The 17,603-nt window shown below is 38.5% G+C and overlaps 1 protein-coding gene across 1 annotated transcript in view; it reads left to right on the forward strand.

Annotated features, from left to right (window-relative positions):
- The first annotated feature begins 204 nt into the window (after positions 1-204).
- The window catches only part of fxyd7 (FXYD domain containing ion transport regulator 7), a 34,264-nt gene continuing 16,865 nt past the window's right edge, over positions 205-17,603 (forward strand). The window contains exon 1 of the mRNA XM_008117061.2: positions 205-610. Coding sequence (XP_008115268.1) covers positions 583-610 — 28 coding nt within the window. The 5' untranslated portion in view covers positions 205-582. The remainder of the gene's footprint in view (positions 611-17,603) is intronic.

The following is a 17,603-nucleotide window of genomic DNA, read 5'->3' on the forward strand; positions in this document are numbered from 1 at the left end:
TCCCTGGATCTAGACGCTATTCCCCTATTGATGCAGGCCAGAATCCCATTGGCTTTTTTAGCTGCCGCATCACATTGTTGGCTCATGTTTAACTTGTTGTCCACGAGGACTCCAAGGTCTTTTTCGCACACACTGCTGTTTGTGTGCTGAAAGCACTGTCCTGGCTGCCTTGGTTCAAGAGGAAGACGAGGGTGCCATCCCTTGCTCTGCCTCAAAGCCGCAACTTTCCTTGGGTGGGCTCTCATGACTAAGGCGTGTCCGGAGTTGAGTCAATGAGCAGATGCCACCTTGGGGTTGCCTTTCCCAAGGGGTCTAAGCTGGACGGAGCAGGTCAAAGGTCTGCGGCTGGCTCCCTCCCTGGCCGCCCCTCCCGCCGGGATCCGTTTCCACTGGTCGCTCCTTCCCCACGTGGAGTGGGAGGGGGGGGGCTGAGAGAGAGAGGCTGGAGGGAGAAGAAGAAGGGGGGAAACCCAGCTCCGCGCCTCTCTTATTTCTTCTCCCTCCCTGCCGGCTTCTGCCGCATTCGCTTCCGATCGGACTTGCAGAGGAGCAGCCGCCGAGCGCCGCCGCCCCACCCCCGCCATGGCTACCCCCGCCACCACCCACGACGGTGAGAAAGACCCCTTTTCCCTTCATTCCCAGGGGAAGTGGGACCAAGACGGGAGGGCGGAGGGGTCCCGCGAGCCCATCCAGTCCATCCCTCGCGGGAGAAGCCCCGAGACTCCGCTAACCCAGATTCTCTTTGGGAGCAAAAAAATAGCTCTGCGCTACTTTTAAAAAAATATTACAGTAGAGCCTCACTTATCCAACGTTCTGGATTATCCAATGCATTTTTGTAGTCAATGTTTTCAATACATCGTGATATTTTGATGCTAAATTCGTAAATGCAGTAATTACTACGTAGCATTACTGCGTATTGAACTACTTTTTCTGTCAAATTTGTTGTACAACATGATGTTTTGGTGCTTAATTTGTAAAATCATAACCTAATTTGGTGTTTAATAGGCTTCTCCTTAATCTCTCCTTATTATCCAACATATTCGCTTATCCAACATTGTGCCGGCCCGTTTATGTTGGATAAGTGAGACTCTACTGTATTTTATTTCCATGCCCAAGGATGCTCTAAAAAGACCTCTGTTGACTGCTGCATTGGAGTGTGTGTGGTGGAGTCTCCTTCTCTGGAGGTTTATCAACAGAGCCTGGATTTGCTTTCTTTCGGAACTACTCAGCTGTATGTTGTCGAAGGTTTTCATGGCCGGAATTACTGGGTTGTTGTGCATGTTCCAGAAGCATTCTCTCCTGACGTTTCGCCCACTTCTATGACAGGCACCCTCAGAGGTTTGTGAGGTCTGTTGGAAAACTATGCAAAGGAGTTGTTTAAGGCTTTCATGGCCGCAATCACAACCTCTGAGGATGCCTGCCATAGCTGTGGGCGAAACGTCAGGAGAGAATGCTTCAGGAACATGGAAAACTCGCAACAACACCAAGCAAAGGAGGTTGATATATTTGTGGAAGGTCCAGGGTGGGAGAAAGTATACTGTATGAGTTTCCCAAGCTGTATGGCCATGTTCCAGAAGCATTCTCTCCTGACGTTTCGCCTACATCTATGGGAGGCATCCTCAGAGATTGTGAGGTCTGTTGGAAACTTGGCAGGTGGGTTTTAATATATCTGTGGAATAATGTCCAGGGTGGGAGAAAGAACTCTTGTCTATTTGAGGCAAGTATGAATGTTGCAGCTTGATTAGCATTTAATAGCCATGCAGCTTCAAAGCCTGGCTGCTTCCTGCCTGGGGGAATCCTTTGTTGGGAGGTGTTAGCTGGCCCTGATTGTTTCACACTCTAAAATCAGGACAGTAAATAAAGAACAACACTCTGAAAACAGGGAAAATTCCAGACAGAAAACAATCAAGGTGAACCAACCTGGACGCAGCATATTATTTGGGAACACAGAAATGTTGGACCACTCTAACAACCACTATGTCAGACTACACAGAGAAGCCACTGAAATCCACAATTTTGACAGAAAGGAGGAAACCATGAAAATGAACATTAAAAAACTCTAAAATCAGGACAGTAAATAAAGAACAACTCTCTGAAAACAGGGAAATTCCAGATAGGGAACAATCAGGGCCAGTTAACACCTCCCAACAAAGGATTCCCCCGGCAGGAATCAGCCAGGCTTTGAAGATGCCAGGCTGTTCAATGCTAATCAAGCTGGCCAATTGCAACATTCATACTTGCTTCAAACAGACAAGAGTTCTTTCTCCCACCCTGATATATAAACCCCTCTTGCCTAGTTTCCAACAAACCTCACAATCTCTGAGGATACCTGCTATAGATGTGGGTGAAATGTCAGGAGAGAATGCTTCTGGAACATGGTCATAGAGCCCAAAAAACTCACAGCAACCCAGAGGCTGGATTGCTTTCTTCCAGAAATACTATATTGTAGTTGTATATTTCTACCTGGCAGACTGGGGTTGGATTAAATATATCTCTTGCATTTTCTGTAATGTTACAATTTGTGAGAGGCACTGCTGCAAAGTATCTCCGAGAGAGAGGTGACCATTGCAACTCTTGCAGAAATGTCTCAGTTGGAAAAGAGAGAGTCTGCCGCCTTCTGAAGTAGTCTTATCACATTATCTGGCAGCTCTTCCTGGATAATGTGATAAGACTGCTTCAGAAGGCAGTGGATTTTTTCTTTGGGTTCCTTTCCAAAGCTAATAGTTCGACAAGAGATTGTTTCACACTACAGAATGGTGGACATTCATTCATTGTTGGATGACCATCTGTCGGGAGTGTTTTGATAAGATGTTCCTATAGGACAGGATGGGGTTGGACTAGATGTCCCTTTGATTATTTGAGGACGATGTGTTACAGCATATCCTAAAAAGGGGCCAAAGTGTCTTCGAGGCCCCTTCCACACTGCCCCTCTATCCCAGGATCTGATCCCAGATTATCTGTTTGTTTGTTTATTTATTTATTTATTTATTTATTTGCAGTATTTATATTCCGCCCTTCTCACCCCAAAGGGGACTCAGGGCGAATCACATTACACATATAAGGCAAATATTCAATGCCTTTAACATTGAACAGAGACAGAGACAAACGTAGGCTCCGAGCTGGCCTCGAACTCATGACCTCTTGGTCAGAGTAATAATAATATAATAATAATAACTTTATTTTTATACCCCGCCCCATCTCCCCGGAGGGACTTGGAGCGGCTTACATGGGGCCATGCCCGACATAAAAATACAATAACAGCAATAAAACAGTAAAACAATTTCACATCAATAAAACATCAACATCAGTAAAACAGTCATAAAAGTCAGCATACAGCGTAAAATGTTAAAAACGGGAGGCTAAAACACGGATCTGGGCCAAAGTGCAGAAAACTTCACATGGGAGAGGTACTGTGTTTCCCCGAAAATGAGACAGTGTCTTATATTAATTTTTGCTCCCAAAGTTGCTCTAGGTCTTATTTTCAGGGGATGTCTTATTTTTCCATGAAGAAGAATTCACATGTATTGTTGAACAAAAAAAATGAACATTTATTATATACTGTACAGTAGTTGTCATCACAAACCAGCATAACCAGACAAACTGTGAATCCTATCAAGAATTTCTTGTTACTGCCAATATTTCCATGTACAACAATCTATGGTACGTACATGGAATTATATTTGGTGGTCATGCTTCCAAACAAAAACTTTGCTAGGTCTTACTTTCGGGGGAGGCCTTATATTTAGCAATTCAGCAAAACCTCTATTCAGTCTTATTTTCTGGGGATGTCTTATTTTAGGGGAAACAGGGTAGTTTCATAGCTAAAATAGTCAATAGAGTGATTTGTTGCAGCTGGTTGCTCACCAGCCTGCGCCACAGCCTGGCCCAAGTTATCTGGCAGTGAGGACTCATCAAATCTGGGATCAAATCCCGAGTTATAGGGCAGTGTAAAAGGGGCCTGAGAGGTGGCAATCATATTTTTAAAAACTCAATTGGAAGGAGAGTCTCTGAAGAAATTCATCACATTATTAGGCAGCTCTTAGTGTTCGGAGGTTCTTCCTAATGGGTTGTTGTATGTCTTTCGGGCTGTGTGGCCATGTTCCAGAAGCATTCTCTCCTGACGTTTCGCCCACATCTATGGCAGGCATCCTCAGAGGTCCATACCTCACAACCTCTGAGGATGCCTGCCATAGATGTGGGCGAAACGTCAGGAGAGAATGCTTCTGGAACATGGCCACACAGCCCGAAAGACATACAACAACCCTGTGATCCCGGCCATGAAAGCCTTCGACAACACGTTCTTCCTAATGTTTGTTGGTCTTTAAATGCTGGATGGCTATCTGTGGGGAGTGCTTTGGTGGCAATGGGGTTGGATTGGATGGTCTCTACCAGATCAAGGGCTCTATGAAAAGAGTCTCCCTCCTTTTTCCCATCCTGTGTATTTTTGCAGCCACACAGCGGGTTGCCCAGCTCACTGCGGTCCTTAGCAAGCCTGAAGTCATCCTCCTCCTCGTCTGCAGCTGCTCTTTGATTGACAGGAAGGGAGAGGATGCTGCCAGATGAGGGGTCTTGGTGGATTAGGGCTCCTGGAAGGAAAACTAAGGGGTTCTGCTGCTTCTTTCTGCAGCACAGGAACAGTCTGCACAGAGACGGGAACTTGTGAGCATCCCAATGGATGCCCTGTTTTTCTATTCTCCCTGGTCAAGATGCCAAGAGTTTCGACTCCTTTGCTGCAAAGCTGTGTGTGTGTGCGAGAGAGAAAGATGCTTACTTGGGGGAAAGCTCAGTCGATGACATAATGCCCCGGTCTTGAATGAGTTGGTATATCTTTTCCCCCATTTTGCTTTTGCAACAACACTGTAAAGATAGGGCAGGCTCAGAAAAAGTGAGTAAACTACTATATAAAATCCAGATTATCTAGTTTGAACTGGATTATATGGCAGTGTAGACTCATATAATCTGGATTATATGGCAGTGTAGTCTGCAAAACTTGATTACAGCCCAAAGACCCAATTCCCTCTGTGGTAAAAGGTGCACAATTGCAAACAGATTAATAAACAGATTAATAAGGTTTTTATATTTATTATTATTATTATTATTATTATTATTATTATTATTATTATTATTATTATTATTATTACTACTGTAGAGTCTCACTTATCCAAGCCTCGCTTATCCAAGCCTCTGGATAGTCCAAGCCATTTTTGTAGTCAATGTTTTCAATATATCGTGATGTTTTGGTGCTAAATTCGTAAATACAGTAATTACAACATAACATTACTGCGTATTGAACTACTTTTTCTGTCAAATTTGTTGTATAACATGAAGTTTTGATGCTTAATTTGTAAAATCATAACCTAATTTGATGTTTAATAGGCTTTTCCTTAATCCCTCCTTATTATCCAACATAATGGCCCGTTCTGCTGGCCCGTTTAGCTTGGATAAGTGAGATTCTACTGTATTATTATTATTATTATTATTATTATTATTATTATTATTATTATTATTATTTCAATTATTTATCCCTCGCCCTTCTCACCCGAGCGGACTCAGGGCGGCTTACAAGTGGCAATTGATGCCGTTACACTGATATACAATAAACTAAAACGATTAAAACAGTTAAAACAGTCATAAAATAGTCAATACAATATACAAAGTTTAAAACAATGCAAAGTGCTTATGCCATTCATCCACCAGACCTTATACAAGAGCCGTAATTCAGACCGCGTCGAAGCCAATTTATAATGTGTTGTAACAATGTTATTAATAGATCTGTTTATATTGTTTTGTTTTTATGATTGCATTTTGGACATTAAATTTTGCCAATTTTTGTAAGCCGCCCTGAGTCCCCTCGGGTGAGAAGGACGGGGTATAAATGTTGTAAATAAATAAATAAATAAACATAAAACTGAAAGGGGGGTTATTAGGTAATATACAATCAAGAAGAACGTTATGCAAACTTGGTGATTTAAAATGTGAGTATTAATTGATCTATACCATATATACTCGAGTATAAGCCGACCAGAATATAAGCCAAGGCACCAAATTTTACCACAAAAAAACTGGGGGAAAATTGACTCCAGTATAAGCCGAGATACCAATAAAATTACATTAATTAAGGCATCAGTGGTTTAAATGTTTTTGAATTTTTACATCAAACTGTAATTTAAGATATGACTGTTCAACTCTGATTAAATCATTATTTTCATCTTCTTCAATGTAAATGTGCTTATGTATCCTTTTAATAATAATAGAGTGAAATAATAAATGTAATAATAATAATAATACATGCCGTAAAATAATAAATGTAATAATAAATGTCGTAAAATAATAAATGTATGATTAATAATAATAAATGCAGTAAAATAAATGTAAAAGTAACGACAATAAAAGAGTAAAATAATAAATGCAATAATAATAATTAATAGAGTAAAATAATAAATGTAACAATACCAATAATAATAGAGAAGAATAATAAATATACCATATATACTTGAGTATAAGCCGCCCACCAGGACACTCACCCGAGTATAAGCCGAGGAGGTTTTTTTTCAGTCCTAAAAAAGGGCTTATACTCGAGTATATACAGTGTTTGAAATAATGTGGCTAATGTGGTTAAACCTCTCATATAAGAGATAATGGATAGAAGAAAAGCTGTGTAGTAGAAAAAAGAGGAGATGACTGGAAAAGATATAAATATATATAATACTAACTTACTAATGCCATGGCACAATGGGTTAAATCCTTGTTCTGGCTGAACTGCTGACCTGAAGGTTGGGTTGCTGACCTGAAGGTTGCTGGTTCAAATCCGCAAGACAGGGTGAGTTCCCATCTGTCAGCTCTAGCTTGCGGGGACATGAGAGAAGCCTCCCGGCAGGATGGTAACACATCCGGGCGTCCCCTGGGCAACGTCTCTGTAGACTGCCAATTCTCTCACACCAGAAGCGACTTGCAGTATGTTCTCAAGTCACTTCTGACATGTTAAAAATACCTAACAAATAGATTTAAGTACCGTATATACTCGAATATAAGCCGACCCGAATATAAGCTGAGGCATCCAATTTTACCACAAAAAAAACTGGGAAATCATTGACTCAAGTATAAGCCAAGGGTGGGAAATTTCAGAAATAAAAATAGATACCAAAAAATTACATTAATCGAGGCATTAGTAGGTTAAATGTTTTTGAATATTTACATCAAACTCTAATTTAAGATAAGACTGTCCAACTCTGATTAAATCATTATTCTCATCTTCTTCAATGTAAATGTGCTTATGTATACTTTTAATAATAATAGAGTAAAATAATACACGTAATAATAAACAGAGTAGAATAATAAATGTAATAATAATTTCAGAGTGAAATAATAAATGTATTAATAATAAAAATAAAAATAGAGTAAAATAAATGTAATAATAGCAACAATAATAGAGTACAATAATAAATGTAATACTCTATTTCACTCTGATCTTATTATTATTATTAGAGACTGGACCTAACATCAGGGGAAAACCTTTACCTTTACCTTACCTAAAATAATACATATAATAATACCAATAATAATAGAGAAAAATAATAAATGTACCATATATTCTTGAGTATAAGCTGACCCAAATATAAGCCAACCAGGATCCTCACCCGAATATAAGCCGAGGGGGGCGTTTTTAGTCCTAAAAAAAGGCTGAAAAACTAGGCTTATACTCAAGTATATATAGTACAGTAGACTCTCACTTATCCAACATAAACGGGCCGGCAGAACGTTGGATAAGCGAATATGTTGGATAATAAGGAGGGATTAAGGAAAAGCCAATTAAACATCAAATTAGGTTATGATTTTACAAATTAAGCACCAAAACATCATATTATACAACAGATTTGACAGAAAAATTAGCTCAATACACAGTAATGCTATGTAGTCATTACTGTATTTACGAATTTAGCACCAAAATACCATGATGTATTGAAAACATTGACTACAAAAATGCGTTGGATAATCCAGAACGTTGGATAAGTGAGACTCTACTGTAATAGTTTTCTAAGAACAGTTTGGCAATAAAAAGAAACCAACCAGAAACAACCAAGAAGAATCTTCAAGCAGAAAAAGAAAGAAGATAACCAACTGGAATAAAAGATCCACGATCATTAGGTTTAAAGGACAATAAGATCCCATTGTTACATTTTTACATAGAAGAAACATAGACTTTCCAAAAATTTTAGTAGTGTAAACAATGAATTTTAGAGTAATAGAGATCAGAAATTGATTGTAATGCATTTTTCTATTGTGTCAGAAGCGAGAGGGCCAAAGTTTGCGCATGCCTGGTGTAAACTCATATAATGCAGTTCAATGCAATTAAACTGCATTATATAAGTTTACACTGACCATATAATGCAGTTTCAAATTGTATTACATGGCAGTATAGATATGGCCTCAACACTCTAATTACTATACTAATTCACATGTGTGAACATCTGTGTGCACACAGTTATCTGTTCATCAAATACTGCCTTTTCTGACCCCCAGGAGATTTCCAGGGTATCAGAAGATGGTTAAGTCCTAATACTTGTTGCATATTATTTTTAACTGGAGACTCCAGTGTTTGGATCCAGAACCTGTGGTTTGCAAGGCATATTGGACAGGTGGTCTCTCTCAATGCTCAACTTAGTTTAAGCATCTTGCCAAACCATGGCTGTGGAAGCCTACCAGCCATTTGAATTGAGACCATGGGCTCAGGCACACATGTCTTGGAAGATGATGCACATTCTGGGTTGAGAACAAATGAAAGTAGGCAATCAGCTCTGAAGCCAGGTTGGCCTACTGGAAGCTGAAACTTACCGTAGTTTGACACGATATATGAATGGATCTGTATCTTTAGGGTGCATCTACACTGTAGAATTAATGCAGTTTGTCTTGGAAGATGATGCACATTCTGGGTCGAGAACAAATGAAAGTAGGCAATCAGCTCTGAAGCCAGGTTGATCTACTTGAACCTGAAACTTAGTTTGACACGATATATGAATGGATCCGTATCTTTAGGGTGCATCTACACTGTAGAATTAATGCAGTTTACCTGACATGGTTCAATACTATGGAATCCTTTGTATATGTAGACGGTAAGGGGAACAAACCTGTAAAAGAAACAATGGAATTTTGGAAATAAATATTGTAATTGGCTGGTCTGGGGTGAAGGGATAGCACTAGGTGAAGGGGAACAAAAGGTAAATAATATGAGTATGTACTGTATATACTCGAGTATAAGCCGAGCCGAATATAAGCCGAGGCACCTAATTTTACCACAAAAACTGGGAAAACTTATTGACTCGAGTATAAGACGAGGATGGGAAATGCAGCATCTACAGGTCAATTTCAAAAATAAAAACAGATATTAATAAAATTACATTATTTGAGGTATCAGTAGGTTAAATGTTATTGAATATTTATATAAAAATGTAATTTAAGATAATAATAAGACTTTAATAAGATAAGACTGTCCAACTCTGATTACCTATATACTCAAGTATAAGCCGACCTGAATAGAAGTCGTCCAGGACCCTCACTCAAGTATAAGTTGAGGGGAGATTTTTCAGCCCTAAAAAGGGCTGAAAAACTAGGCTTATACTTGAGTATATACAGTAATATAGTTTGAGAGTGAGAATACTATAGGAGCTATGATATACATAATTCTGTACTGCAAATGTGTTAAAGAATGTATAAGAAGTTTTAAGTACCGAATTTTTCAATATTTTTTTCCAGGAAAAATATAAAATAAAATTGCAGCTTCCATGATTCCACAGCATTGACCCATGGCAGTTAAAGTGGTGTCAAACTGCATTAATTCTGCAAAGCAGATGCACACATAATTGCCATCTCACTTTCCTCATTCAATTATTCATGATATCATTTATTATTATTATTAATATTATTATTATTTTCAGAATTATTGTAAATAGTGCTACATGAAATTATACAAACATTCAGAACATTTTCCATTGGTAACACAATTAAAAAAATTATTCATGTTATCCTAGTAATTCTGAGGTGGTACAATACTATAGCTTGTAACAAAATGAGTGTTTGGTATCTTTGATGTGTGTGAAAGCCATGTAAGTTTGAGGGAACTATTTGGAGTCTGTATTGTCAGTGTGTGGCATAAGCATTATCAGGTTGTGTGTATTTGATATGCCTGTGTATGCCCTACCATCTGTTATTTGTATGTATATATGTTTGAATGACATTTTTTCCAGAATGTATGTGTTGTAATAAGTGGGTGTATGGAAGAATTAAATCTGAACTTCTATCCATATGAATGTGCATAGTGGTGATTGTGTTTGGAGTTAGGCATGAGCTTAGGAGTGGCAAATATTTCCTTGATCCTTTTCTATATCCCTTGGGCATTAGGATGCCACGTAGTAAGCAACACTATGCAGCAGAATTAAGCAATTGTGACCAGGCTGGTGCCATTTCTCTCTCTTCCCCTTGTGTTTTGCAAATATATGTTTTTGGCAAGTGGAAGTGATGTAATATCACTTCTGGCTCCCTTTTCAGATGAAAGAGGTCAATTTTAGAAGAAAGTGAGAGCAAAATACCATATATACTCGAGTATAAGACGACCCGAATATAAGCCGAGGCACCTAATTTTACCACAAAAAAACTGGGAAAACATTGACTCCAGTATAAGCTGAGGGTGGTAAATTTCAGAAATAAAAATAGATATCAATAAAATTACATTAATTGAGGCATCAGTAGGTTCAATGTTTTTGAATATTTACCTAAAGCTCAAATTTAAGATAAGACTGTCCAACTCTGATCAAATCATTATTCTCATCTTCTTCAATGTAAATGTGCTTATGTATCCTTTTAATAATAATATAGTAAAATAATACATGTAATAATAATAATAATAATAATTACAGGAAAATAATACAAGTAATAATAAATAGAGTAAAATAATAAATGCAATAATAATAATAATAATAATAATAGGTAAAGGTTTTCCCCTGACATTTAGTCCAGTCATGACTGACTCTGGGGGTTGGTGCTCATCTCCATTTCTAAGCCGAAGAGCCGGCATTGTCCGTAGACACCTCCAAGGTCATGTGGCTGGCATGACTGCATGGAGCACCATTACCTTCCCGCCGTAGCGGTACCTATTGATCTACTTACATTTCCATGCTTTCGAACTGCTAGGTTGGCAGGAGCTGGGGCTAACAGCAGGCACTCATTCCGCTCCCTGGATTTGAACCTGGGACCTTTTGGTCCGCAAGTTCAGCAGCTCAGTGCTTTAACACACAGAGCCACCAGGGACCCTAATAATAATAATAATAATAATAATAATAATAATAATAATAATAATAATAATATCAGAGTGAAATAATAAATGTAATAATAATAATAATAATAATAATAACAATAGAGTAAAATAAATGTAATAGTAGCAACAATAATAGAGAAAAATAATAAATGCAATAATACCAATAATAATAGAGAAAAATAATAAATGTACCATATATTCTCGAATATAAGCTGACCCAAATATAAACCAACCAGGAACCTCACCCGAGTACAAACCGAGGGGGGCTTTTTCAGTCTTAAAAAAGGGGATGAAAAACTAGGCTTATACTCGACTATATACAGTAATCTAAATTTGCTATATTTTTGCATTAAGTAGGATAGTTTTCAGCCACTTAGAGGCATTTTGATTCAGTGCTGTCCTGGAAGGTTTTTACGACTCATATAAAAGTTTTAAATTCATTTACCAGTAGAGGTTGTAGAGTCCTTATATTCTCCCATATTATATTGAATGTTCTATGCCACTATGCTGTACCTAGCCATGTCACTAAACATTTGCTAGAGAAAGAACACTGTGTACAAATAGAAAATATTCCCCTATGGCTTTTCCACATGATCCGGATCTAATTAGGTTTCCTTAATTTTGGGCAGCCAACTCATATTAGGAGTGGTGCTTAGTTGTTTTGGTGAAAAATGTAATATGAGGTCAAGAAAACTAGGTAAATTACTGGAAAAAGGCTCCTGACATTTGTCAACACTCTCGCAATGTTGGCGAGAGTCTATGGCATCCAGCTCCTTAGCATCCAGCAAGCTACATATTCAGTATCCCTAATTTAACAAAATCCACAAATCCCACTCCCCAGTTCTCTGACTTTTAGCTAAGATCACAGCTCTTCAAATAGCTTTCTAAGGGAGGCAGGGAGTAGGCTCCCTCAATCACTTTTCCTTCTAGTGTGTGTGTGTTTGTTATATTCAAGTTCCTTTTTTGCTACTGATGAATGTACAGTAGAGTCTCACTTGTTATTATTATTATTATTTTATTGATTAGCCCTAAGGCCATATCACAATACCAAACAAACAACAAGGCCGAATAAAACTTGATTACACTTTATGTAGTAAGTTCAAATTAGACACTTAATAATAATAATAATAATAATAATAATAATAATAATAATAATAATATTGATTAGCCCTTAGGCCATATCACAATACCAAACCAAACAACAAGGCCTGATATAACTTGATTACACTCTATGTAGTAAGTTCAAATTAGACACTTATAACAATACAGTAAATAAAAATGATAAAAATGAATATATACATCACATTTCCTTATCACTCTTACAATTTACTTCGATCAGCCCTAATTTCTTTAATACAGTAGAGTCTCACTTATCCAACATAAACGGGCCGGCAGAAGCTTGGATAAGCAAATATCTTGGATAATAAGGAGGGATTAAGGAAAAGCCTATTAAACACCAAATTAGGTTATGATTTTACAAAATAAGCACCAAAACATCATGTTTTACAACAAATTTGACAGAAAAAGCAGTTCAATACGCAGTAATGTTATGTTGTAATTACTGTATTTACAAATTTAGCACCAAAATATCACGATGTATTGAAAACATTGACTACAAAAATGCGTTGGATAATCCAGAATGTTGGATAAGCGAGTGTTGGATAAGTGAGACTCTACTATAGTGAAGAACTTGGTCTGAGCTATAATAACTAACTTCATCTCTTATAGGCTTCAAAGGAGAGGGAAAAATGTCCAAGCACTACATCTCTCCAGACACACAAAGAGAAAGAGATCTCAATACACACACACACAAAGATATAAGGTAGAAATTAAAGACAAAAGACATGTACAGTAGAGTCTCACTTATCCAACATAAACGGGCCGGCAGAATGTTGGATAAGCAAATATGTTGGATAATAAGGAGGGATGAAGGAAAAGCCTATTAAACATCAAATTCAGTTATGATTTTACAAATTAAGCACCAAAACATCATGTTATACAACAAATTTGACAAAAAAAGTAGTTCAATATGCAGTAATGCTATGTACCAATTACTGTATTTACAAATTTAGCACCAAAATATCACGATGTATTGAAAACATTGACTACAAAAATGCATTGGATAATCAGGAACGTTGGATAAGCGAGTGTTGGATAAGTGAGACTCTACTGTACCTGCAAAGTATCCATTCTACATAATCAATAAGAATGAGAGCAGAAACAAAGAGAAGAGAAGAAATAGATACATTCCAGCTATCGTAGAAGACAGGGGGAAGGGATTTCCTCAGCCTATTCTAAGATAACTAACTATTCCTCATTGAGGACTGCAGACTTGGGCAGTGTGGGGTTGAATTCCAACAGAATGCAACCCCTTTCCTGTACACAAATAAAATACAATAGAGTCTCACTTATCCAAGCTGAACGGGCCGGCAGAAGCTTGGATAAGCGAATATCTTGGATAATAAGGAGGGATTAAGGAAAAGCCTATTAAACAACAAATTAGGTTATGATTTTACAAAATAAGCATCCAAACATCATGTTTTACAACAAATTTGACAGAAAAAGCAGTTCAATGCGCAGTAATGTTATGTTGTAATTACTGTATTTACTAATTTATCACCAAAATATCACGATATATTGAAAACGTTGATTACAAAAATGCGTTGGATAATCCAGAATGTTGGATAAGCGAATGTTGGATAAGTGAGACTCTACTGTAGTGAAGAACTTGGTCTGAGCTATAATAACTAACTTCATCTCTTATAGGGTTTAAAGGAGAGGGAAAAATCTCCAAGCACTACATCTCTCCAGACACACAAAGAGAAAGAGATCTCAATACACACACACTCAAAGATATAAAGTAGAAGTTAAAGACAAAAGACATGCATCTGCAAAGTATCCATTCTACATAATCAATCAGAATGAGAGCAGAAACAGAGAGGAGAGAATAGATACATTCCAACTATCATATAAGGGATGGGGGGGATTTCCTCAGCCTATTCTAAGCTAACTAACTATTCCTCATTGAGGACTGCAGACTTGGGCAGTGTGGGGTTGAATTCCAACAGAATGCAACCCCTTTCCTGTTCATAAATCAAATACTGGTCCTGGAATCATATGTAATAATCTGCACAGTGAAACCACTTTTTTCAATATCAGTTTGAAACTGCAGTAAATGGTCAGTGTAGATGGGGCCAAACACTCGAGAAGGGCATTTATATGAAGATAATCTAGATGTGTATTCAGAGCCGGCCCTAGGTATTTTTCAAGTGTAGGCGCACAGAATTTTGGCGCCCCCCCCCCCCAAACCAATCACTGAAAAATAAAAGCGTTGGATAAGCGAAAATGTTGGATAATAAGGAAGTATAAAGGAAAAGCCTATAAAACATCATATTACATTATGATTTTAAAAATTAAGCACCAAAACATCATGTTTTACAACAAATCAATAGAAAAAGCAGTTCAATACATGGTAATGTTATGTAGGGATTACTATATTTGCAAATTTAGCACTAAACATTGAACAGGGATATAGGGCAGTGTGGACTTAGATAACCCAGATAGCCCTCAGTATTAAAAAAACCCCTCTAAAATCAGGACAATAAATAAAGAACAACACTCTGAAAACAGAGGAAATCCAGACAGTAAACAATCAGGGACAGCTAACTCCTCCCAAAAAAAGATTCTCCCAGGCAAGAAGCCAGGCCTTGAAGCCACAGGGCCATTAAATGCTAATCAAGGTGATTAATTACAACATTCACACCTGCTTCAAAGAAAAGTTCTTTCTCCCACCCTGGACCTTCTACAGATATATAAACCCCACATACCTAGCTTCCAAGTTCCTACAGACCTCACAATCTCTGAAGGCCCCAAAGGTGGGCTTGCGTGGTGCGAAGGTGGGTCTGTGCTGGCTGGAAGGCCCAGCACGGCCGCTGGAAGGCCCGAAAGAGAAGGAGGTGGAGAGTGGTGCCCTCCTCCCAGGACCATGGTGCCCCCGGGACGATGGCGCCACAGGCAAATGCCTATTTCGCCTTATGGTTGGACCGCCTCTGTGTGTATTGCTTTTGGATTGTGAAAATCTCTGACAAGAGTCTTGGTAGTCAGAGTTGAGGAAATGTGGGCCTTCTAAGTACATCGGATTACGGTATCTACCTTCCTTTGTAATTGGCGATGCTTCTTGTGTCTTGCTGGAATTAACATCCAAAACATCCAGAGGACTAAAGCATCCCCACTCTAGTTGTAAACTTCCTTCACACAATTACCGTGTACCTGCTGTTTCATCAATGGCACACTCTTCAAGGTGTGTAGGCACAGTTTGATTTGTGAAGTGCGTGGGAAGATGCAAAGAGGCCAACTTACGCAAATCAAAAAATGTGTTTGCCTGTGTGTTGCCTGTACAAGTGCCTTATGAATGGTATGTGACTTTCTTTCCCTATAGAAGGGGCATCTGGATCTAGGATATGCTGATGAATTAACTGTGCGCACAAGGGACTTTATGAACAGCTGGTGGCTTATAGCCATACTAGGCAAAGTGTGCATCTGTGCAATTGGGAAGGTGTAGTGTCGGCTCTTGAGTGCACGTGCAAGCATGCATGCTGTCTTTTGTCTGTAGCCCTTCCCTTCCTCCACATGCTCGCATACCCTATGCCCAGGCCAAGGTAATGTGCTTCCCTGCACGCAGGCTGGGGAAGAGGGAGTCATGCAAGGTTATTGCACTCATTTCAGCCACACAGTTCTGCAGCCCCTTGCTTTTCATATTATGCAGTGACAAATCTCAGTGTGTGAACTCAGTGGCAAGAGATGAGCCACCAATGGACACTTCATTCAGATTCTTATCCCATGCATCCTTCTTTTATGTATACATAAAATGGTGACATATGAATTAGTCCCCAGACAATCTGGGATCAACACACAACATTCTTCACTATAACTATAGGATAATTGTCACTCTCCATTTGTGTTTTAATAATAATAATAATAATAATAATAATAATAATAATAATAGGATCACAAGCTGGAAAAAGTTACAGAGAATGAACATGTCAAGCTACTCTGGGACTTCCGAATTCAGACAGACAGAGTTTTGGAGCACAATATTCATGACCTCACAATCGTGTTAAAAAACAAAGTATGGATTGTCAATGTTGCAATCCCGGGGGATGGCAGGATGGAAGAAAAACAACTGGAAAAGCTGACACGATATGAGGATTTAAAGATTGAATTGCAAAGACTCTGGCACAAGCCAGGTTAGGTGGTCCCAGTGGTGATCAGCACACTGGGTGCAGTGCCTAAAGACCTTGGCCTGCACTTAAACAGAATAGGAGCTGACAAAATTACTACCTCCCAGCTGCAGAAGGCCACCTTACTGGGATCTGCACGCATTATTTGCCGATACATCACACAGTCCTAGACATTTGGGAAGTGTCCAACATGTGATCCAATACAACAGCCAGCAGAGTGTCTGCTGTGGATTCATCTTGTTGTGTTTGAAATAATAATAATAATAATAATAATAATAATAATAATAATAATGCCTAAAGACCCTGGCCTGCACTTAAACACAATTGGCGCTGACAAAATTACCATCTGCCAGCTGCAGAAGGCCACCTTACTGGGATCTGCACGCATTATTCGCCGATACATCACACAGTCCTAAACACTTGAGAAGTGTTTGACGTGTGATCCAATACAGCAGCCAACAGAGTGTCTGCTGTGGACTCAACTTGTTGTATTTCAAATAATAATAATAATAATAACAATAACAATAATAATACATCACACAGTCCTAGACACTTGGGAAGTGTTTGACTTGTGATTTTGTGATACGAAATCCAGCATATCTATCTTGTTTGCTGTGTCATAATATAATAATAATAACAACAACAACAACAACAACAACAACAACAACAACTTTATTCTTATAACCCACACCCATCTCCCAGAAGGGCTCGGGGTGCCTTACATGGGGACGAAGCCCAGCATAAAGCAAGGAATACAAAGATACGTAATTAAAACATATAACAATAAACAATACAATTAAAACAGTTCAAAAAGTAAAAACATCATAAAATAGCATCAGTCAACATCAAAGTGGGCATATTCAGATGTTAGAAAGAAGGGCAAGGCTTGTCCAAAAACGAAGGGCAATAGGGGTCGGGGTTGGGAGTAAAGTGCTGGAAAAAAATCCATTAAATTAGGGCTGGGTAGCCATGATCAGGAGCTCAACCGTTATTCAAAGGCACATTGGAACGGCCAAGTTTTTAAGTCTTCATGGAAAGTGAACAGGGTGGGAGCT

The sequence above is a fragment of the Anolis carolinensis genome, unplaced genomic scaffold (genome assembly GCF_035594765.1).
Source record: "Anolis carolinensis isolate JA03-04 unplaced genomic scaffold, rAnoCar3.1.pri scaffold_10, whole genome shotgun sequence".
NCBI classification, from domain to species: Eukaryota; Metazoa; Chordata; class Lepidosauria; order Squamata; family Dactyloidae; genus Anolis; species Anolis carolinensis.